Raw genomic sequence first — 22,861 nt, forward strand, 5'->3', positions numbered from 1 at the left:
TCTTTCCAGGTGGTTGGTTGGTAGATACTCCGGAGTTTCTGAAGAGTCCCCACAGGTGAATTTCCTTTTTATCCATAAGCACAACCCTCACTCAGCAAACTTACTTAGGAGAAGGCAAACAATAGCGACACCAGCTCGCTTTTCCTGGGGAAAGTACCTCTGTGAAGCAAGGGGCGAAGCTAATGAAGAGAAATTCAGTTTACATTTTTTTCTGCCAACTAATGCACGGGTAATAAGGACAGTACTTCAGTACTAGAACTAATCCAGGAGGACTTAATTTCACAGTGATGTTATTTTGACTCATGTCATGACAACTGGCTTTTAAAATTGCTTTTAAAAGATGAACAATTCTGTGAAAGATGCACAGCTCCAGCAACAAGCTAATAGAGAACAGCTCAAAGTATACAAGCCCTAACTTGCCAATCAACAACAGTCATTCCCAGTTGGTATGATTGGATTATTTCATTGGATTATTTCCCAGATGGGCATTAATGTGTTTGTAGGGCACATTCAGTTAAAGGGTCAATGTTTATTAAAGCTGCAGATAGTGCATTTGCTCCGAGCAAGTAATTAAACCAGCAGATTGCTCTCTGTTTTGCCTTTCATATAGTAGGCTGTATCACAAAACAGCTCTGGATAATTTTGCCACCTGCTTTTGTCAAGAGCTTTAAAGCAGCACATGTTACAGGCTTCTTATATAAAATGAAATAGTGTTTTTCCATAAAGCTAAGATTTTCAAAGATTAGGATTTACACTGTAGGCAAGGAAATTCCATATTCCCTTGAAGACCTCTGTCTTGGTTTTTGGATTGTACCTTCCTCTCTCCAGAGCTCACTGCTTCTGGTATTTTGTTTAGGGGTGAGATCTTCACTGAAATAAATATGGCTTATGCCTATAACGTCTAAATAGATGATACTGTACATACCCATTCTTGCACATCAGCACAATACTGATCATACTGTGATTCTATCATACCTTTTTAAGTGACCAGTATTAGTAGTACTCATTGTCTTACAATTATCCTCCCTAAAATGTCGTGTGCCTGTTGTCAGAAAGATACAAAATTCTTTTCCCTTCCCTATCCTATCTTATCCAATTCCATTCTGTATTTTACGTTATATATTCTAAGATCGTTTCAGTTCAATGGCAAATGAAATTATGCTTCCTTTACGTAACATACTATGTATTATGTATTAGAAATTAATCATTGAGATGAAGCAATCTTTCATCAGTAATTTTAATAGCATTAAGCAGTAAAATACAGTAGTTCCAAGCATTAAAATGTTATGTTCACTGCTCCAATGCACCATTTCTATCACACAAAGTCAGTATTCAAAGGCTTTGTGTCCCTTATTCTGTCTTAAGAGATGTGGTCTCAGAACCACATCCCTAGGTTCAGCCAGGAGGAAATTTGCAGAGCCGAATAACTAAGGCAGAAAGACTTCTTGGTTTTCAAAGTAACCTTTGACCAGATGTCATTAAGATGCTAGTCTCCCCTAAGAGCCCCTTCCAATTTTACTGGCTTAGAGTTATTCCAGAAGCTTACCGTGTCCAATCACTCTAAAAGAATCCTAATTAGTCCTTAGGCTAAAAAGCTGCATTGACAGAAGAGCTGGATAATAAGTAAGAGGTTCCATTTGCTTCAGCTAATGGCTTTGTCAAATAACTGCGTTTCCAATTTTTAAAGTTAAAATAGATGAAGTGTCATTGAAAAGTAAGGTCAATATTTTCTTCCTGCATGGGCAAACAAGTCAGGCATGCAGGTAAGTCTTAAATGGTAGCCTTGAATCATATAAGAGGGTTTGGGGTTTGCAGGATGAGACTGGATGGACAACATTTGGGGACGGTGTTGTGCATTAAGTGCTTATTTAAGAAGTGTGCTTCAGAGCTGCCCATGTTGTCCTAGAGGATGGAAATTCTTCAGGACTTTGTATCCAAGCCCTTTCCTCACTGAGGTCCATGGCCTTAACAACTCTCAAGAGTCCTGTAGTTTGTCTCCTCTTGCCCTGCTTCACAACACTGCAAATACCCATGTTGTATGCCTGACTCCAGCAATACATTAGACACTGGCCTGAAGTTCTCTATTTGGCCAGATTATGGCAAGATTGGTAAGAAGACTTTTATGATGTTGATTTTTTTTCATTTGGGTGAAAGCTTGAGAGCATAAGAAAGCATGATGTTTAGCTGACTGGAATTCATATTCCAGGGCCTGATTGTGTCCTCTGTTTTGCGCACACAGCCATGGTGAAAGGTAAGTTACACAGTAGCTGATCAGAGAGGCAGGAAAGTTCACAGAGTGCAGACTGCTCTGTGCTCTGTGCCCACAGCTGAGTGCGCAGGGCTTCACTGCAAAGAAGCTGTGTGAATACAGATAGCAATGACTTCTATCCAGAAAGAGGATGTCTGTAGGATCCCAAGATAGTTGCTAGTAATGATATAGCAAAGTGATAGTTTGCTTCAAAGGACACATGAAAAAAAAGCACAGAAGGGGGCATACTCACTATGGAAAATATTTTCCCTATCTTATGGTGACTAGTGCACAGATGATAATATAATGCTGGACCTAGATGGCTGCTCGGCTGGTATTGCAATGGCGAATATAGGTAAACCTCAGACCTACCTGCACAAATCAGCTCCTGGCTGGAAGCCCCACAGCCAAACTGCTAAGGCTGCCTCAAGCTTGGGTTGGGTTTACCTGCTATAACTCAAGCAGATACATTTCCTTTGGTAGAAACTTCTCTTGTTTTACATGACTTCTGTTCCTAAAGAACAAAAGTTGATCCCACAGTGGCAAAGCATATGATTAATATGATGAGAAAGATGATGTAAGGATTGACTTCTGGTTTTTCATTCAAATGATAAGCCAGTCTCTAAGTTTTATTTGCCTGTTTGCAGTTCATAATGTAAAAGTAACACATAATCCATTATATAGCCAGGAGAGAAGGTTGCCCATTTAAGTTTCCCTTGCCCTGGCTACTGCACATGGTTAAAAGAGGCATGGGAAGGTTGTTTTTTTCCCCGAGAGCTGTTGAACATGCACAGGGGAGCATCACCTGCAACGTGTGAAAGAGAGGCAAGCAGTCAGCAGCACAAGCTGACAATAAGGGACTTCGAAGAAAAGGAAGGAGCAGACACCTCACTGGGCCTTAACTGTGATGAAAAGTAGTCTTCTTCTGGGGACCAAGGAGAGACTGAGGAATCTAATGTGACCCAGGAAGTCTCTGATTTGCAGGATGGAGCAAGACTGAAAGAAGGGGTCTGCCCTAAAATGGCCTCTGGGACCAAGGAGAAATTTGTTTACAAATCTTCTATATCTGTTCCACTTCATGTGGTTTTTTTTTTTCCTTTTTTATGTGTTTGTTTAAGTTCCTGTGCTCTGATAAAATAGCTTTTAGAAATTGGTGCTTTGAGGAGTTCTGGGAACACTCACAATAAGGAAAGAATTTAAGTTGACCTACCTTTAAATTCAACCCAGTTCAGGATCCCATCACACCATTCTTAATAAACTTTCTCCTGAAGTGTAATTAGCAAGTCTGAGCAGATGAGATTAGTGTTGACTAATAAAACTGATAACTTAATGGCTGCTCTGTGTTCCCATCTGATGCCTCAGCTGGCAACCCGTTCTTCTCTATAGCCATCCCTGTTCAGACTCCTGGGATTAGTTACCAGCTGATTAAACCTTGGGAAAGCCCGTGTATTCAATGGGTTGGGTGCTAGCCATGCCCCTTGCAAGCAGGTGTGGGAGAAAATATTTTCTGTAGATGGATGTTATGCGTCTGCAACCGTGCAGTTTGTTGTGGGTGGTAGGACCAGAGATACAAGCCACAGATGGCAGCAGTGGGATGCAGCTGTCTACTTGAGGCTTACTGTCCCTGAAGCAGCTGCCCTGGGAGTTTGGTAGATGTAGCATGGCTTATGTGTGCTGAGCGCTCTCTGTTAATCCCTCTGCCTTCACCTTATCTTTGCTCATTACATTATTATTGCGAATTGTGAGCATTGCTAAGCACTAACTGTATATGGCAACCTGTTGACATAGCTCTCGGTCTTGTGTTCTCCGGGTTCCCCTTTCCTGGTGCTGGGGAACTGAGGTTAATGTGCTGCCTATTGCCACGTGAAGGAGCTCGCAAGGGCACTTTAATTTGTATCCTGTAGAAATATTGCCTTTTAACGTGTTGTGTCATCTGAGGAACAACAGAGCAACTTTACAGTACTATCTCAGTATTATCTTTTACCAGCTCCACCCTAAATGGGGTTTACCAATAGACACCCAGACCGATCCAGACCATTTCCAAATTGGGAATTCTGCAGGGATAACTGGTTTTGGCCCAAGGTGCAAAAGGTCCTTTGTAGTGGTCGTTGCAAGAGGACTTTTTCCATTTTAGAATCTTTTTTTCACTGGCTTTCAGGCTGCAAGGCAGTGACTGTTTAGGCCCAGTGCATAGCTCTGAATTAATGCTGTAGAAGAGGTCAGAGGAAGGGGAATAGACAATGACATACAGAGAAGTCAAATTTTCTTAGAATATCATTTATTTAGCAGTTTTTCAAATTCTTTTGGAAAGTAGAAAGCATTAAACACAGAGATAATCCCACAGAAATAATAAGGATTTTGTTTTAAATAATTTGAATTCATGAGAGGTTTGGGTAAGTCAGAGAAATGAAAACTGATCACATACAGACTATATCAACTTGCATCAACCAGAAAAGCTTGAATTACTGCTTGCATGAAACTGTAGAAAATATTTGCAGGCAATGGTATTCTTACAGACGGGTTTCTCCTTTTTCTTTTCTCTTCTCTCCTTTTGAACCTTTTCCTCTCTATGATCTTCCTTTTGCTTGTTTTGTACCTTCCTTGCTCTCAGTTTCTCACTTTTTGCTAGTTGCCAGTTCACCCTTCCAGTCTCTTATCTCCCTTTTTTGTTACATTTGCTTCATCTTAATTTCTCTCCCACCTGCCTACTTCTTTTCTCATCACTTCCTAATTCCCTACGTATATAAATACTTAGCTGTTTCATTTCCCCTAATCTCTATATATTTTATATTTTTTTGAAGACAAAAAAGTTAAGTGGGAAAGGCAGCTCCCAGTTAAATATTTAAACTGTATAATGGGCTGCTCACTGTATTATGTACTTTCACGGTATCCTGATACAAACTGGCAGGGAAAGTAAGGATGAAGGAGAAAAATAAAGAAGCACTGACTGTCAGGATCTCTATGAAGGCATGGTGTAGCAAAAAGAGTATTAACCTGGAGCTTCCCAGATTCTCTTAGGACTCCCTTTTGGGTGAGTATACTCTCTGAGCATTGGCCTCACAACTGTAAAATAGAGGTTTTGGTATTTTCCTCCTTCAGAGAGGCAATGTGCAGAAAAATATATTAGAAATTTGAGGGGTGACCATATTGAAAAGTAATGGATAAAAAAGTATAGTAAAAAAGTATAAGAATGATAATTAGTTAACTCCAAAGTGGCTACAACTTGACAAATACTTAAGCACTGGACAAGAATACTTAAGAGGTTTGCGAACTGTGTAGTTTCAAATTCATTATGAGCTACTACAGAACATGATAAATTGCCCAACATTTTGTTTCGCATACGAGCTCTTGGGACAGAGCATTTTACACAGTTAGTGTAAAATGAATGTTGTATATGTAGTTCAGGAATTCACAGAATGAAAATGAAGTGAATAATCAAGGATGAAGAGTTAATGAAGTAGTTTTAGCCTCAAGAACTTCTTTTGCTAGCTTTTCTGACATAGCTTTAACATATCAGTAGCATCAACAGGGAAAACATTATCTCACTGCTGGAAGAAGAGGAACAATGTGATAATGTGGAAAATAATAACCCCCAGTTATGAAGTAAAAGTCTTAAACTGACAAGCTTTGGTGAAAAAGTAAATTGTGTTGTTAATGGGCTATAAATGTTAGAGCCTTGGTTCACTGAAGTCAATGAGAATAGTCCCACTGGGTCAGTGGGAGCCAGGATTTCATCCTCACCTCAGCTTAAAACTTTTGAAAGCTTTATTAAATAAATAGTTGAAATTCCTCAGTTTATCTGCAGGAGATACCTTAGTTTGTGCCTACATTTTAGTTTTAGGGTAATCTTACTGACTTAAAATGCAGAACTACAGTCAGAACTAGGACTGATATCTGCCAGCAACTGAATTCAGGGCTTGGTGTTGGTACTGCAGTCCTTAATGAATGAGAGAGGCATTTTGAGCAACACTTGTGATATTCTTGCTGAAGGAAAACAAATCCTCTACTCAGACTTTAGCAGGCACAACAAATGAAACAAGACTGTTTGAAAATGTTTTATTTCAGCCTATAATTTATTCCTTAGCATTTTCTTCTTGCTAACTACTGTTGGTTGTTTGCTTTCAGAATTAATTTTGATAAAGCATCATCAAATATTAAAAGGAATAATCCAGCAGTGCCCAAAATAGTGGATTAATAATACTTAGCAAGTCTTTCCTTTTTCTAGCTTCAGTGATTCTAATGATTGGTACTATAAATTTAGTGACAAAAACACCTGATAGTCATTTTACAGATGAATACAGTGCTTCCTGGTTCGTAATACATAATAATTCAATTTTTACTAGGTCCTCTGAACATTTTTGATAGCTGGTATTTTAATGCATAATGCAGATAGTTACAAATACTCTATACACATTTGTAATGGAATTTTGCCACTGGAAAGTATTCAGAAATAAGTCTATAACAGAGAATATGCAATTATGTGTTTTAGAAAATGATTTCCAGGGAGTCAGCCTTATACTATGAATATGTATTTCTGTCTTCATCTTGTCTACAGGGTATGTAGGTGTATCTTTGGCTTTCTGAGTTGGGAGGTTCATTTGATCTTCTTGACCCTTGCAGCCACCTTCTCCTGAAGGTGTCTGACCATGGCCTGAATGGGAAGCTCACCCAGCTTTCAGGTGCCACAACAACGGCACACAGTGCTGGCCACAAAAAGGGAATCTTGAAGTACATTTTCTCTCTTATTCTTGTGGTCTCTGTTAAGTGACTTCTCAAACCCTTTCTCTTGGATGACATGTCTTTTGCTTCTGTGCATTCACAGTTATATTTGTTTGTTAATCATAGTCTCTGCTTAATCATATTCCTTAATTGTTGACTGAAATGATACAAATGATTAAATAAGGACAATAATAGTACCTGCCTTACACGACACGAATCATCTTCTCCTATAGGAAAAAGCTTGCATAGGTGAGAGAAAATGATGGCAAGGGTGTGGGTGCGGGTGTGGGGGTGTGTGTGTGGTGGGGGAAATGATCATCTTTGCCTTGAAAGGAATAGACATTGGCTTCTCGAAAAGGCTGAGAGAAGAAAGTCCAACTAAAGACATTTTTGGATCACCCTGATGAGCCAGGAAATTCCTAAAACCCCTATGTAAATAAACTATTTATCCCATTTCTAAGCTTTTCCCAACAGCGAATGCACTGAGGCAACTCCAAGGATTTTTGAACTGTAAGAGACAAAGCACGTTAAAGAAAAGTAGGAGATGGAAAAAAATGATGAACTGTTTGTGGAGAGTGTTAAGTAAACTAGCTGAAAGAATTTTTATAAAACTCTTTGGATTACCTCCTTCTGTCCTCAGCAATTTATATAGGATAAATACAACAAATACTGTTCCTGCATGTTTGTTTATCTCTGAAACTTCTCCACACAAAAGTAATGATATCCTTTCATTGACATCATCCGAGTAATAATATCCTTCTGACGGTGCCATAGGGGTAATAATAAGCTTTCAACTACTTCACTGAATAATATATTTTTGTCATTCTACATAAAACTAAAAAGACTCCTTACAAATACCTTTTGTACCAGCACAAATCTTGATATCAACAAATTAAACTGTTGTGGATTTGAGATGAGTGGAGAGTATGACCCACTGTCCCAAAGCAGTAAAACAAACTCTAAAAACCTCTATTTCTTCAGTTTCCTTGCAATTTTTTAATTATACAATGAATTTGTTTTAATAACCTGTTCATCATTATTCCACATTTGACAAATGTACATTAGGAGACAAAGGAACAAAGTGACATATACAGCTTATCAGAACTCTTCTCTAAGTTTAATTGCATGTTATTTATCATTCAGCAAATTTGCCTTGAGAGGTCACTGTTGCTCATGCAGGCCAGAAGCATTAATGCTAAGATACTACATAGAAAAACAGTGCAGTTAAGCAGCTACTACTAATCTTTTTACTCTGTGATCCAACCTTATGTTGACATGCAGTCTTTTCAATATGACTCAGTACAAGGTTGTGTGAAACTGTTCATAACGAAAATGTAAACTTTCTTCTTTCAAATCATTACTTTAATTGCCTAACATAACATAGATTTAGTACAATAAGATGATTTGTATTCATTAAAGCACTCTGATTAGTTTGCTTCCTATCATAATGAATTATTGCTAATGTGAAATACATTGTGATGTTGATCTTTTTATTAAGCCAATATCTTTTAAAGCTAAAGATGTAGCAAGTTGTACAGGAAGTTAACTGTGTGTCTGTTTATTGAACTTGATTTATTCCATTGAGCTTTTAATATTGTCAGATAAAATAAGAAGATCAAAGAAATTTCCTGCCTAAGAGGGAAAGTGAACTGCATATTAACTTTTTCATGCTACCAGTGAGACTTCTTGTAACCCAACCAATAGAATAACTGCATTGCAGAGGAATGAATCTTAGAAATTAGACTTGCAGAAAAGCTGCAGTCATTAGCTATAGCTTCTTTTAGAACATATACACTTTTCCATGACTCTGAGTTGTTGGTATGCCTATTTTGCTGACTTTATTCCCATCTGAGTTCATGATAGAAGCAGGTTTTCAAAGTTGTTGTAAACTGAGTTCTCTTTTTGGCTACTCATTTAAAAAACAAGTAGTAGACCTCATCTTACATCAAATATGAAATTCTCTGATTTGCTCTGTTCACCTGTTAAATTGCATTCCCTGAATACTGCCAAACTGTATTTCACCAGTTTGCAGTGATAGCTCTCTCAAATACTATCATACCTTATAAGCTCAATTTGATAGCTTTGAGCAGAGTGAACAGTATCTAACACGGAGAGAAATTCTGGAGAATCAGTGAAACCATGTGCAGGAACCATTTTATGATGTGCATGTCATGTATGAATAAAAATATATAGGATTAATTTTAAATTATTTTGATGCCAAACCATCTCAAACACTTTCCGTCCTGTCAACATTTTTCATAGGGGTCATTTCATACATTTTGTGTGGGGAGTAATTTTTTCAATTTGTTACAGTCACATATTTTTATAAGTTAAAGCCCTGATCCTGCAAACTTTTAAGCATATGCTTAATTTTACTTAGTGGCACAATCTCTTCTATATTGGCTTACTGCTTAAAAGTGTAAGATTAGGGCCTTAACTGGCTTTCAGGAAATCTTTTTACCCTCCACCAAATACTTCAAGCAGCCCTTTTATTGAGCAAACTATGCCTGCAAGACTACAAAGGAAACCCAAAATAAAAACAGAAATATCTGCACATTTCTCTAAGAAGGCTAATTTCTTCCATTTCAGTTTTAAGTGGAAGAGAGAAGGAAGAAGAAAAGTCATAGCAGCACCTGTTACACTTCCTGTTAAACCCATCAACAGGGCAAAATGTGGTACAAACATAGCCATCAGCAGAGTTAACAGGAGAAGTGAGCCTCTTACACCCAGAGCAAATAGTGGAGATCTGTAATTGTGATGGTTGCTTCTAGAAATACAAGCATACACAATTTCCGTGGCTGCAAAAAATGGCAGTGGGTAAGAAAGAAGAGCCTTGGTTAAGAGGCACAAATTCACTAGGGTTTGCAGGAATGATGGAAGGTTGTCAGTAATCACTTCCTTTGTCTCGTCACCCCAGGTCAAGAACGCAGTCAGTGCAAAGGCTGATTTCAAGACACAAGCGAAAAAGTGAGTCCAGTTCAACATACTTCTAAATTCCCCTGGGTTTTTCATGTTACCTTCAAGTGTGGGAAGAAATATTTGCGAAGTATAACTAAAAATGATCACACCCACAGAGACCAAGAGGTCCTCAAACTCAATGGAGAGTCTGAACTTTGCCCAGGACCACTGATGTGTTTGTGTCAGACAGTAAGTCATCACCACAAGGATGATAATGAAATGGACCAAGGAGCAAAGCTGGCTGAGTCTGGAAACAATTTTGAGAGTCTTGATAAATACACACGGCAGCAGTGTAACAAATGCAATTACAGACCAAGTTTTCTCTGTCACTGGTACATATGGGAAACTATGTGACAGCAAGTTCCCACTAACAACCAGATACAAAATACATGTCATGATCAGTTCCATCATTTGGGTCACACTGACAACTGTACCACCTAGCTTGGGAAACAGCTTTTTGCAGGAGGCATTAGCAATGTCTTCATATGTGTCTCTCACTCTCATGAGCTGCCCATCTTCATTTTCTTCATAGAGGCAAGCGATTAGGATTTTGCCTGTATAACAGCATAATGCCGCAGCCAAGATAATAAGAAACAGGCCACTGTATCCACTGTGGAGAATAGCGTATGGCAGTCCTAGAACAAAGATTCCCTAAAGAGGAAAAAGAGAAAGAAAAGATAGCACAAAATCCCTGAGGCAAAATGTTGACTAGAAGCCACATTCCCAAACCTGCCCTCCGTTGAGCATTACTTCCACCTAACTGCGTGGTGGAAGCACCATTATGTTCAGCTGTCTAAGTGAATAACAATCATGAGATATGTGTTTATTTATGATAAATGAAGTTATCAGCAAGAATAGCTGCTCCTACTGACACACAGGTAATGATAAGCTAAGAAAGACAGAATGTGAGCTAATGATAGAGTCAGGTTCCTCGTTAATATTTAACGCTGATGGGATTAGAAACACATTTTAGAAGGTTCATAGGCAGTTATTCAGTCAACATGCATATTAATGAAACAGATTCAATAACAATAAAATTAAGCAACTGTAGCATCATCTCTTTAAGTTTCTTTCAAACTAAAAATAACGTTGTAGGTAGATCCAATAATGACAATTCTCTTCAATCTAAAAATTGTGGAGGGTCACTGTTAAAAGATATCTGGAAAGAAAATGGCATTAGAGTGACATCAGAGTTTGATTGTGTTTCTTCTGTGGCTTCTGTATAGCTCATGCAGCTTTTGCTCCTGTTAAGCCTATTGTTAAAGCAATTGTTCTCACAGCTGAGATTTTAGAATGAGAGAAATTATTAGTTGTTTAAAAATATACATGAAATACATAGACATACTTTTCTCTAAACAGTTTCTGAGAAGAACAGAAAATTATATTTCTTTTATCCAATAAAAAACAGCATTTTAGTTTCACAGAACACTGTGTGTATTTCTTTCTCTTTTTTTCTCTCTTCTCTTTCTATATTTAAGGACAAATGACACTTTTGTTGTGGTTTAATTTCCTTCAGCACAAAACCAACAAAACTCTTGAATGACAGTCATTCATAAAAAGATCTAGTTTAGGAAAAGAAGCTTCGGTGACATTTCTCTTTTTATGTCACAAAGTTGAAATTAAACAATACACATTAGTCAGACTCTGGTTGGGAGCTTTTTGTTCTTGACGACTGAAGAAAAGTAGGGAGGAAACAAAATACAGTTAACTAGCTTTACAGAAATTTTTTCTTTGTTATTTCTTATGGCATTGATGGCATGAGGAAATATGAGTATTCATGCATTCTATTCTATTCTATTGGCCATATTCTATGGGCCAACAGGATTTGGATCGATCTCATCTTAACTCTATTTCTGATCAAACCTTAGCAATCCCATTTTGCTCTGCAAAACACGTGAATCCCCAACAGATTTAGGCCTGCTCAGAGAAGGCAGTCAGCTCCACTGTGTTATTCCTGTGACCCTGTTTTGTGCTACTTGATGACTCGAAACCAGTAAGATCTTCCCAGAGAAGATCCTTCTACCTTCCACTGAAGTATTACCCAGGGAAGATGCACATGACAAATTTTCAAATGAAGTCCTTGCTATTGCACACTAACCATCAGTGCCTTTGCTAACATCGCCCAATTAAAAGCCAGGTATCTAGTCTAAAGTGCTAGTTAAGGCTCCCTTCATAGTAAATGGAAATAACCTTCAGAAAGCAGCCCATCTCACCTAGTATGAAATGGCTGAAGTTTGTGGAGATAAATCCTATCCTATGGACTTACTTTTAGACAGAGCAGGAGTTCTGTTGTGTACAATTACTTTTTTGTGACAGTGTTTATTGGCTCACAGCCTGAAGTTTTAGCGCCCATGAAAAATGTCTTCTGCATTTTTCACACCGGGCATGAGTCCTCCACCCTCGTTGAGAGGAGCGACCTGCTCTTCAACCTCTCATTTCCTGAGCAGGTAGTGCCACAGATTGATTTCAGGAGCCAAAGCAGAGGAGTGTGGCGGACAGATGAATGAATTTTTTGCCTTAAACATTTCTTGGTGCATGGGGTGCAGGCAGGCCATAACCCCGAACAAGCCATCTGTCCCTGGCGGAAACAGGACTGGGCTGCTGCGACCCCCGAGATGGTCTCCCTGCGACCACCCAGAACACACCGAGCCTGCACTGAACGAGACCGCAATCGGGCAGAGACTTTGGGATCTGGACTGTAAATTATTGTCCGTTTTTAGCACAACTTCTATAAAACCTGCTTGGCATGAGTGGCTAAATTTGCTGAAGCCTTAGGCCGCACTCCCTAGTACAGTGAGAAAGGGCCCAGAGCTGCTGCAGGCGGGAATGATAAGGGCGTTACCAGCAATTTGCATTCCTGTGCACTGCTGAAACGGTGCTAATTGCTGGAGTTACCACCTCTTTGTCAAGACCTTGAGAGATGATGGTGGGACCCGAGGAAGGAAGACACACCTATAGGAAGGAAGACACACCTGTCTGCAGAAACTGCAACAGAAAAGATAAGGGAGAAAAGAAACAGCCTGCCTAGGAACAACGATGAGATCCAATAAGGAGCAGGAGACCCCAGACTCAAAAATTACTATTGGTCTGAACTACCACGTGGGGGGGTGGGAAACTTAATTTGAAAAAGCTATAATTGCCCAGGGATCTCTTTGTTCAGGGTCCCTCTTTGGAGGTACCCAACTCGAGCTGTAACCACTGCACGCGTGTCATTCCGAGCTAACCTAGGGTCGGACCCAACTCGAGTTGTAATTACTGCACGCGCACCACCAAAACTTACACCCAGGGTGAAGAGGACCCACCTACCACCAGACGGGAGCCCCCCCCCCACTGCCGAGACTCCCAAAGGAAGAGGACCAACAGGACGCCGCTGGATCCACGGGTGGTGATATCTTTCTCTCTCTCTCTCTCTCTTTCCCCCTCTCTTTTGTTGCATGTTGGTAAGATCTGTTTTTGTCTAGCTAGTTGCAGTATTCGCCATTGAATTATCCTATTTGACCACATGCCTTATCTTTGTGTTAATAAATCTTAAAACTGGTTGGCTGGTGTCGTTTCACCTTAATTCAGTCCAAGGGCATCACGAACTTGGTCGTTTGGCCCCAAGGGGAGGGAGGTCGTCCTGAACGACTCCTTTCGGGCCGCGACATAATTGGCGTAGTCGGCAGGATGCCCTTGAGATACTGAACCTACCAGAAGGCACCAGGGCCCTTAGCGTGGCCCCTTCCTTGGGAAGTGCCTGCCAGGAGCGGGGACAGAGGATCTTGTTGTAAAGATCCACACTGGGTACGTGAACCCACAGTAGGCTGAATAATTTGGAGTACAGAGGATCTTGTTGTAAAGATCCACACTGGGTACGTGAACCCACAGTAGGCTGAATAATTTGGAGTACAGAGGATCTTGTTGTAAAGATCCGCACTGGGTACGTGAACCCACAGTAGGCTGAATAACTTGGAGTAGTCTCCTTTTGTGTTGTGTGATAGTTGTTGTCGGGATCGATTTGAGGATCCGACAATGGAGGATAATCCTCTCTTTGAAAAATTGAAGGGCTATAAAGCCCTGCCCTCTCTTCCTGGCATGGCTTGGGCCCAAAACAATTGGCATGACTCAAAGGCGGTGGCAGATAGGATCACTCTTTTGGCAAAGGAACGAAAACTACAAACCGGGAAAGGAAAAGCAACAGTTTGTGCTGTTTTAGGGGCGGCACTAATTGCTGCCCAGAGGGAGAGGCAAGGTGATAAAGAGACAATTGAGTCCTTGCAAGAACAGATAAGAAACTCGCAGAGTCGAGACAAAGAGACAATTGAGTCTTTGCAAGAACAGGTGAGAAACTTGCAAAGTCAACTTGCTGCTGAGCGCAACCATACTCAGCGACTTCAAACAATCTTATCGGACTCCTTAGACCGAGAGAGAATCCTGCGGTCTGAACTGGAAGAAAACAGGCGGGGGTTTGATGATAGTGAACTGGGATTCTCGAATTTGGCAAAACTAGACGGAAAACAGGCATCTGATCTAAAATCCATATATCCAATTAAAGAATTAGAAGAGAGCAGGAACCTCTTTTATCCTGGAGATGGGAACGTAGTAATGAGACCCTTGATTAAAACTGAAACCATTGATAATGGTCAAGGGGGTATTCAACAACATACCACGCGTATTATCCCCTATTCCCCTCAGGACTTGGCTAAAATACAGGAAAAATATTCCCGGGGCTCCCGGGAAACTGAAACTGAGTATGTGTGGAGAGTCTCCCTCACTGGGGGGGATCGCATTCTGCTGAGCGAAGATGAGGCTAGAGGATATTGGGGACCCGGAGTCTTCCTAACCACAAATGATAATAGGGAACCATGGTCCTTGACCCAGAGGGTAGCCTACTGGGCAGGAGGATTAGACCCAATGGAAAGAGGAGACCCTTTTTCTATTAAAACACCCACAGCGGGCCACATTCTGGAAAGCGTGCAGAAAACTGCTTGCCTCCAATTGATGCATGACCGTTTGCTGCTTCCGCAGCAGCCCTCCCCCATGCAGTGTGTGGCAGACCCCGAGAGGTTACATCCTCTGATCAGGGGACTTCCTGATGCTTTAAAGCTTTATGCTGTTCAGCTGCAAGACCGATTACGAACTCCTCGACCGAGGCGAAGGGGAGGCTCCCCTGACATGACTTGGGGGGAAGTGGCACAGGAACTAATTAATTACGGAAGGCGTATGGGATTCACTGGCCAGGGGGAAACAAAGCATAAAGCAGAAATAAGAAGAGTTGAGGAAAGTGGGAGGCAATATAAATCACTGCAACACCCACATCCTGGGAAAATGGTACGGGTGTCGGATAGCAGGAGACAATTATTATGGGCAGAAGGCATTTCAAAGGGAATTCCCAGAGAAGTCATGGATAGGTTACCAACTCCCAACCTGGAAAGTTTGGTAAGAAGTTGGGACAGGATAAGGGGAACCCCATATTCCTCAAATCCCAAAGACCCTGCTCCCTTATCCCAAGAACCTAGAGTAGTAACCCCGTCTGCACCGCAGGAAATTGATGTGGTTGATTTTAAACCCTCGGAGTCGGGAAACCCCCTGAGCCGTCCCTTTTAAGTGAGCCGGGGGATGGCCAGTGGGTCCACTTAAGGAGGCTCACAGAAAACAGCAGAGGAGACTTGTTGATAACTTTCCCACTAGGGCCCTTTAAAACTCCAGTTACTTTCTTAGTAGACACTGGGGCCCAGATATCAGCTCTTCGGAAGGATATTGCTGATAACAATGGAATAGTGGCCGATAAGAAACCAATCTGGGTCACTGATGTTTTTGGTAATTCTAAACCACAACCGACAGCCCGAATTAAATGCTGGCTGCCAGGTGATGAATCTCCAGTTGAAACCACAATGATACTAGGAGATTTGCCAACAAATATTATGGGACTTGACCTACTAAAAGGCCGTACCTGGGTAGACTCGGGAGGAAAAGAATGGACGTTTGGCCTCCCTGTAGCCTCGATGAGGCTGCTTCAGTCAGCACCCGCACTTCCTCCTTCAAAAATAACCAATGTCAAACCCTATGCTCTGCCATTAGGAGCAAGGGAGGGAATTGCCCCTGTAATAACTGAATTACGAGAACAGGAGATAATTATTCCCACTCACTCACCCTGTAACTCCCCTGTGTGGCCAGTCTGTAAACCAAACAGAAAGTGGAGATTGACAATTGATTATCGGCATCTGAATAACAATACAGGCCCACTGACGGCTGCTGTGCCAAATATTGCTGAATTAATAGCGACTATCCAGGAGAAGTCCCACCCCGTGATGGCAACAATCGATGTCAAATACATGTTTTTTATGGTCCCTTTGCAGCCTGAGGACCAAGAGCATTTTGCCTTCACGTGGGAGAGACAGCAATACAAGTTCACTCAACTACCTCAGGGGTACAAGCATCCCCCTACGCTAGCACAAGAGCTCGAAACTGTCCCCATACAGGTGGGAGTCAAAATTTATCAATACATAGACGGCGTGCTCATGGGAGGGAGCCAGGTAGAGGACGTTGAGAGAACACAGTGCAACATTATTGCTCACCTAGAGCAGACAGGGCTGACAATTCCGTCTGAAAAGATCCAAACTCCCTCCAGTGAAGTAAAATTTTGGGGAATCTGGTGGAGGGGGGGGATGACCTGCATTCCCCCGGATACCCTGTCCTCATTAGATTCAATTAAAATGCTGGAGTCCAAAAAGGACCTGCAACATGCTCTAGGGCTGCTCGTATTTTGGAGGAAGCACATTCCTGATTTTTCAATTATTGCCAGGCCATTATATGATGCTGAAAAACAGTACACTACGTGGGAGAAGGGGATGTTTGTAGTCAGCCTCACCCTAAGGGAGGCTGAACGAACTATTCGAAAGCAACCCATAGTTCTCCAAGGTCCGTTTAAGGTGACCAAAGCGGTCCTGGCAGGGACCCCGCCCCCTGACGGGGTGGCTCAGAGAGCCTCTGTACGAAAATGGTACACACAAATACAGCACTATTGCAAAGTCTTCTCCGTAACAGAGGGAGCTGCTAAAGTTTTAAATATACAAGATGAGGCAGACTTGAATAAAGAAACCCCCCAACTCCCCTCTGTAATTCTAGTAGCTCCCCCATTTTCCAATCAGATCCTAAATGCTTCCTCAAAGCAGAAAGGGAAAACCTGGAGATACCAGGCTGTGGCGCTGCAAGTGGGGACTAAGGAGCAGATCATTACAGAGGGAGAGGGCAGTGCACAGGTGGGAGAGCTGGCTGCAGTGTGGAGCGTATTCCAATGCAAAGGCCAGGCTACCTCCCCTGTACACATCTACATGGACTCATATATGGTGTTCAAAGGCTGCCCGGAATGGCTTCCTTTTTGGGAGCAAAACTGCTGGGAGGTTAATAGAATAATAAATATACTTGGAGAGCAAAAGATGCTAGTGGGAAAACCCACAAGATTCACACAAAATGGATTATTCCCTCCTTCTGATCTGAGGAGCGAGTTTGTTCTTATTTATGTTTTCAAGGGTGGTGGTCTGACCAAGATGCACCTACTGCTCTGGACCATCCTGATTCAAGGATGCATCCACGAGGGCAACGAACGACCACTCCCTCTACCTTCCCCCAACTCATTTAATCTCTTCGAGAACAACGAGTTCGTGTTGCTGGTGAAAGCAGTAAGCCAAACTTTCAATTTAAGCCACTGCTGGGTTTGCGGAGGACCGCTAGGGTTATCAAGCTGGCCGTGGACATCCACATCCCTCACCCCAGACCAGATCGTAAGCAATTACAGCGAAACCGTGGACGACATGTGGGACGACAGTGGGACCTGGCCAATTCAGTTTCCAGCCATGGAGCAATATTGTTTAATTCGTACCCAGGAGGGAGGGATCGAAGTGGGGGAAAGTAAATGTCGATGGACACTCACTCATAAGCCGCTCGACAAAAACAGGAATCTCCACCTATGGATGTGGCTCAATGAAACGGGGTGTCATCGGGGACTTGAGGGATACTGGTCAAACAAAAACAAAACTTTAACTCCCCAACGACCCAATTATCCCCCTTACAAGCAAACCTGCAAATGGGAAGGCACTTCTGGGGCTTGGAATTATACCGGCCAAATAGGTGATGGGGCAACCACATTTTTCAGCCCTCTGGGCGACAGAGACACAACTTACTTTCAATTCCCACCAGGGATAAACGGGCCATTTGCTCAGGGCATTGGAGCTAAGAAGGGGCATTATTGGATCTGCAGACACACAGCATATAAATTTTTACCCGCGGGGTGGTCGGGAATTTGTTATACGGGGATTATCAGACCTTTGTTTTTCCTTTTACCAGAAACAGGCGGACCTTGGTTAGGCATAAAAGTATATGATAACCTCGGAGACAGAAGGGTTGCCCGTAAGACGCGATCCATTAAGGTAGATTTGGGTGAGATGCAAAAATGGGGAAATAATGAGTGGCCTCCTGAACGAATAGTTCAACATTACGGGCCTGCAACCTGGAATCCTAATGAACTAATATCGGGGGCAAGAGAACCAATTTACAACCTAAAAGTGGCTCTAGAAATTATTACCAACAAAACCGCTGATGCAAAAGATCTTTTAACTCTGCAGTCCCAACAGATGCGCACGGCAATCCTTCAGCACCGCATGGTTTTAGACTATCTGTTAGCTGAAGAGGGAGAGGTGTGTGGGAAATTAAATATTTCCAACTGTTGTTTAGAAATAGATGATGTAGGGGAGGTAGTTCTCCAGTTAACCAAAGATATCAGAAAAATAGCCCATGTCCCCGTCCAAACCTGGAACGGCTGGAGTGGCAATTTGTGGTCCTGGTTACCGGGGGCACCGTGGGTGAAACAGTTAATATTGTATTTGTTAGGTGCAGTTGCCGCTTTAATGTTTTTACCTTGTACAATTCCTTGCTTTGTTCAATTAATCCGACATGCAATTTGTTCCTACCACCTCACCCGACAGCATAAAGAAAATCCGTGCCATCTATTGGCCACAGCCAACCACAGTACCCATCATTTAAACCCATTCCCAGTTTACCCTGAAGGAGGAAATTGCATATTGACATCCATACCGCATTTGCCAGCTGTTTTATGCCTGTTGTAACAATCACTTACCTTCGTTAACTCAATTTTGATGTGTGTTAAAAGTTGCTAAAATTGTTAAAGCATGAGCTTGCATTGGGAAACACCTCTGTGTAACCACTGTTAAGCACCTTTTACCTGAACCTGTATCGTTCCTTTTACTCTTCCCATGACTTGTTCTACCCTTTCTATACTTCTTTCTGATATCTCTCTCTCTATCTCATATCACCACTGTGGATGAAGACTTCAGGAAGGAGACGTACCAATCAATGTTTAAGTCACGGGGTGGTGTGGCGGACAGATGAATGAATTTTTTGCCTTAAACATTTCTTGGTGCATGGGGTGCAGGCAGGCCATAACCCCGAACAAGCCATCTGTCCCTGGCGGAAACAGGACTGGGCTGCTGCGACCCCCGAGATGGTCTCCCTGCGACCACCCAGAACACACCGAGCCTGCACTGAACGAGACCGCAATCGGGCAGAGACTTTGGGATCTGGACTGTAAATTATTGTCCGTTTTTAGCACAACTTCTATAAAACCTGCTTGGCATGAGTGGCTAAATTTGCTGAAGCCTTAGGCCGCACTCCCTAGTACAGTGAGAAAGGGCCCAGAGCTGCTGCAGGCGGGAATGATAAGGGCGTTACCAGCAATTTGCATTCCTGTGCACTGCTGAAACGGTGCTAATTGCTGGAGTTACCACCTCTTTGTCAAGACCTTGAGAGATGATGGTGGGACCCGAGGAAGGAAGACACACCTATAGGAAGGAAGACACACCTGTCTGCAGAAACTGCAACAGAAAAGATAAGGGAGAAAAGAAACAGCCTGCCTAGGAACAACGATGAGATCCAATAAGGAGCAGGAGACCCCAGACTCAAAAATTACTATTGGTCTGAACTACCACGTGGGGGGGTGGGAAACTTAATTTGAAAAAGCTATAATTGCCCAGGGATCTCTTTGTTCAGGGTCCCTCTTTGGAGGTACCCAACTCGAGCTGTAACCACTGCACGCGTGTCATTCCGAGCTAACCTAGGGTCGGACCCAACTCGAGTTGTAATTACTGCACGCGCACCACCAAAACTTACACCCAGGGTGAAGAGGACCCACCTACCACCAGACGGGAGCCCCCCCCCCACTGCCGAGACTCCCAAAGGAAGAGGACCAACAGGACGCCGCTGGATCCACGGGTGGTGATATCTTTCTCTCTCTCTCTCTCTCTTTCCCCCTCTCTTTTGTTGCATGTTGGTAAGATCTGTTTTTGTCTAGCTAGTTGCAGTATTCGCCATTGAATTATCCTATTTGACCACATGCCTTATCTTTGTGTTAATAAATCTTAAAACTGGTTGGCTGGTGTCGTTTCACCTTAATTCAGTCCAAGGGCATCACGAACTTGGTCGTTTGGCCCCAAGGGGAGGGAGGTCGTCCTGAACGACTCCTTTCGGGCCGCGACAGAGGAGGTGCACTTAAGGGCTTGCATCTTAGTTTCAGACTTCTCCAGGTGCAAGCCTGGACATGAAGCCATGCAGGGACACGTGTTTCAGGCATGCCTCTGTCTTTGGCATTTTCTATCAGCTGTCTTGGATTTTATGTATAGCATGCTAGCCTCTGTGAAACCCAGTCTGGAGCTCAACTCTCCCTGAGATCATCAGGAAGGCAGGCGCCTGTCTCAGCTTTGAAGCATCTGTATCTGGCATCCTACTGGGAAAGGATGCAAGCACTCCAAGGCCAAGGGTTCTGAAGAGGGACAATTTTTCAAACACTAAATAATAATCAATGTGTGAAAGGTATTCTCCTTATCTTCCAGCCATATAGTAACAGTCCTTGTAAGGCAAATTGTGGGATAAGCATCAACCAGGAGAGGAAGATCAGAAGGCCTAATTAGAGCAGTATTTCTCTCTAAATCAATGGGAAAATTAGAGTGCCCATCATATCTACCAGTGGCATTGTGTACATTACCAGGCTTCACTCTCGATACAGATATCGTCGGCATTCAGCTGAATTAAAGCTGGAAGAATCATGTTAAATAAATGTCTTACTATTATCTCCTTTAAAAAGGTCTGTGCCTGCGTGCACTGCAAAAGTACATCAGTTATTATTACTGATGTAATAATCAAGTTATTGACTACACACCTTTTTGTTTTTTTAAATGACTTCGTTTACAGCAGTGTTTTTGTACAAGCTGCAGGTGCTATTTCATTTAGGAGCTGCAACATTCTGCTATGCTGTTTGTGGTACTTCAGTCACCCAGATCTCCCTATTTCACATAGTCATGGCTTAACCCATTCTAATACAGACCTTGTGATTCAATTCGCTTAGCAATTAAATTAGCATTTCTTTTGTATATGAACTTCACTGAAGTGTTCAAAATTCTACCGTTTCTGCCATCTAACAGTCTACTTTCTTAAGATGGCTATGTATCTGGCTGTACCCAGACCACAGGTAGCACATGTCTAACAGCAGCTTTTGATACCATGCCATTTTTAACCATGACTTTCACTCAATGGCTCAAATTAGGCACTTGACTGAAAAACAAAATGTGTTTTCTTTCCTATGAAAACAATCCTTGGAGAACATTTACATAACAGATTGAGTTTAAAAGCATCATAAATAAACCAGTTTTATGAAAAAATCAGTAGGATAAAAACCACAGAGCCATCTTCCATATTAACATATGAACAATGATGTTTTCTTGGTTCCCGCAGTTTGTGGCAAGCTTATCTCCTTTGTTCCATATTCATAGCATTATTATTTTGGCCCCTAACCTGCATTTGGGAGTTCAAACGATGTCTGCTGACCCAAAGGGTGACTGTATAATTAAACCGCAGGAAAGTGTCAGCACAGGCCTTACCCACACAATGGCTTCTCCCCTGCTGAATTTAGTCCATTAATGTTGATATGACTAGCCTCATCCTAGACCAAAGCATAAGTCTTTCAGAGAGGTTATCACTTTCCACAGCCATTTACAGTCCTCCCCACAGGTGTCTGCCTGTCCTTGCTTAATTGTTAATTTAATCAAACCATAACATAACTCTAACCTCTAACATCTACTTTCTGTTTGCTTGTATCAAGTAATTTTCATATAGTTCCTAACTCAGACCACAGGATGATCGAGGGTTTTTTTTGCATTTTCTGAACTCAGACCTTATTAAACAGAACAGTTTTAGCATTATTTATTCTTTCTTAAAATTATCCATCAGTGATTGCCAATTTCAGATCACACAGAATGAGTTTAGAGATTATAACTGAAAGTTTAATCTTGAAAGTTAAACTAAACCTTTCTACAGAAGCCATAAGTTTACCTTTCCCCTCATGTTTCTGATATCTACTTTTTCCTGGAGTGAACAATAGCTGGTGAGATTTGTGCAAGGGACTTACCGTTTCTGTTTGCTTTAGCTTTGAGTTAATAATGGAAAACAAACATTGTGAACATAACTGGTTTTGCAGCTTTTTCGATTCAGAGCATGGTTAGTAGAGAGAAATGGGAAAACCCTGAACATGCCCATGTGGTATGCAGTGTGTATGCAGCAAAATGACAGTGCTCTTGCTACCTTGTCAGTGATGTTTTTTTCCATAAAGGGAAAAAAAAGGTTTCACGTAGCAGCTCATTGCCAGCTTTCTACAAAAGAGCCAAAAAATCTTAGTGTTGGCCATGAGAGCTAAAAGAACAAAAGACCCTTTGTCAGATTTCCAAAGCCATCTCAGATTTAATCTTCTATTCTCACCTCTCCAAAAGCAATGCTTTCTGCTAGGACCATTTCCTGCATGTCATCAAGTTTAAATAGCTTAGTTTCAAAAAAGCAAATATCTTTAGTAAGCACTTATTTTACTGTCAATGTCATACAGCAGCACAGACGGTG

The 22,861-nt window shown here is 41.8% G+C and overlaps 2 protein-coding genes across 2 annotated transcripts in view; one reads left to right on the forward strand and one right to left on the reverse strand.

Moving 5' to 3' along the window:
- Positions 1 to 9,424: 9,424 nt before the first annotated feature.
- Positions 9,425 to 22,861, reverse strand: part of LOC112995354 (vesicular inhibitory amino acid transporter-like) — a 33,630-nt gene continuing 20,193 nt past the window's right edge. The window contains exon 2 of the mRNA XM_026120261.2: positions 9,425 to 10,576. Within this exon, the coding sequence (XP_025976046.2) occupies positions 9,425 to 10,576 (1,152 nt within the window). The remainder of the gene's footprint in view (positions 10,577 to 22,861) is intronic.
- On the forward strand, positions 12,427 to 20,886 carry LOC135327731 (endogenous retrovirus group 3 member 1 Env polyprotein-like). The gene is made up of 3 exons (XM_064508078.1): positions 12,427 to 13,307; positions 17,437 to 19,008; positions 20,809 to 20,886. The coding sequence occupies exons 2-3, from the start codon at positions 17,455 to 17,457 to the stop codon at positions 20,884 to 20,886; spliced, it is 1,632 nt and encodes a 543-aa protein (XP_064364148.1). The 5' UTR covers positions 12,427 to 13,307; positions 17,437 to 17,454.

Source organism: Dromaius novaehollandiae, chromosome 3 (genome assembly GCF_036370855.1).
Source record: "Dromaius novaehollandiae isolate bDroNov1 chromosome 3, bDroNov1.hap1, whole genome shotgun sequence".
Taxonomy (NCBI): domain Eukaryota; kingdom Metazoa; phylum Chordata; class Aves; order Casuariiformes; family Dromaiidae; genus Dromaius; species Dromaius novaehollandiae.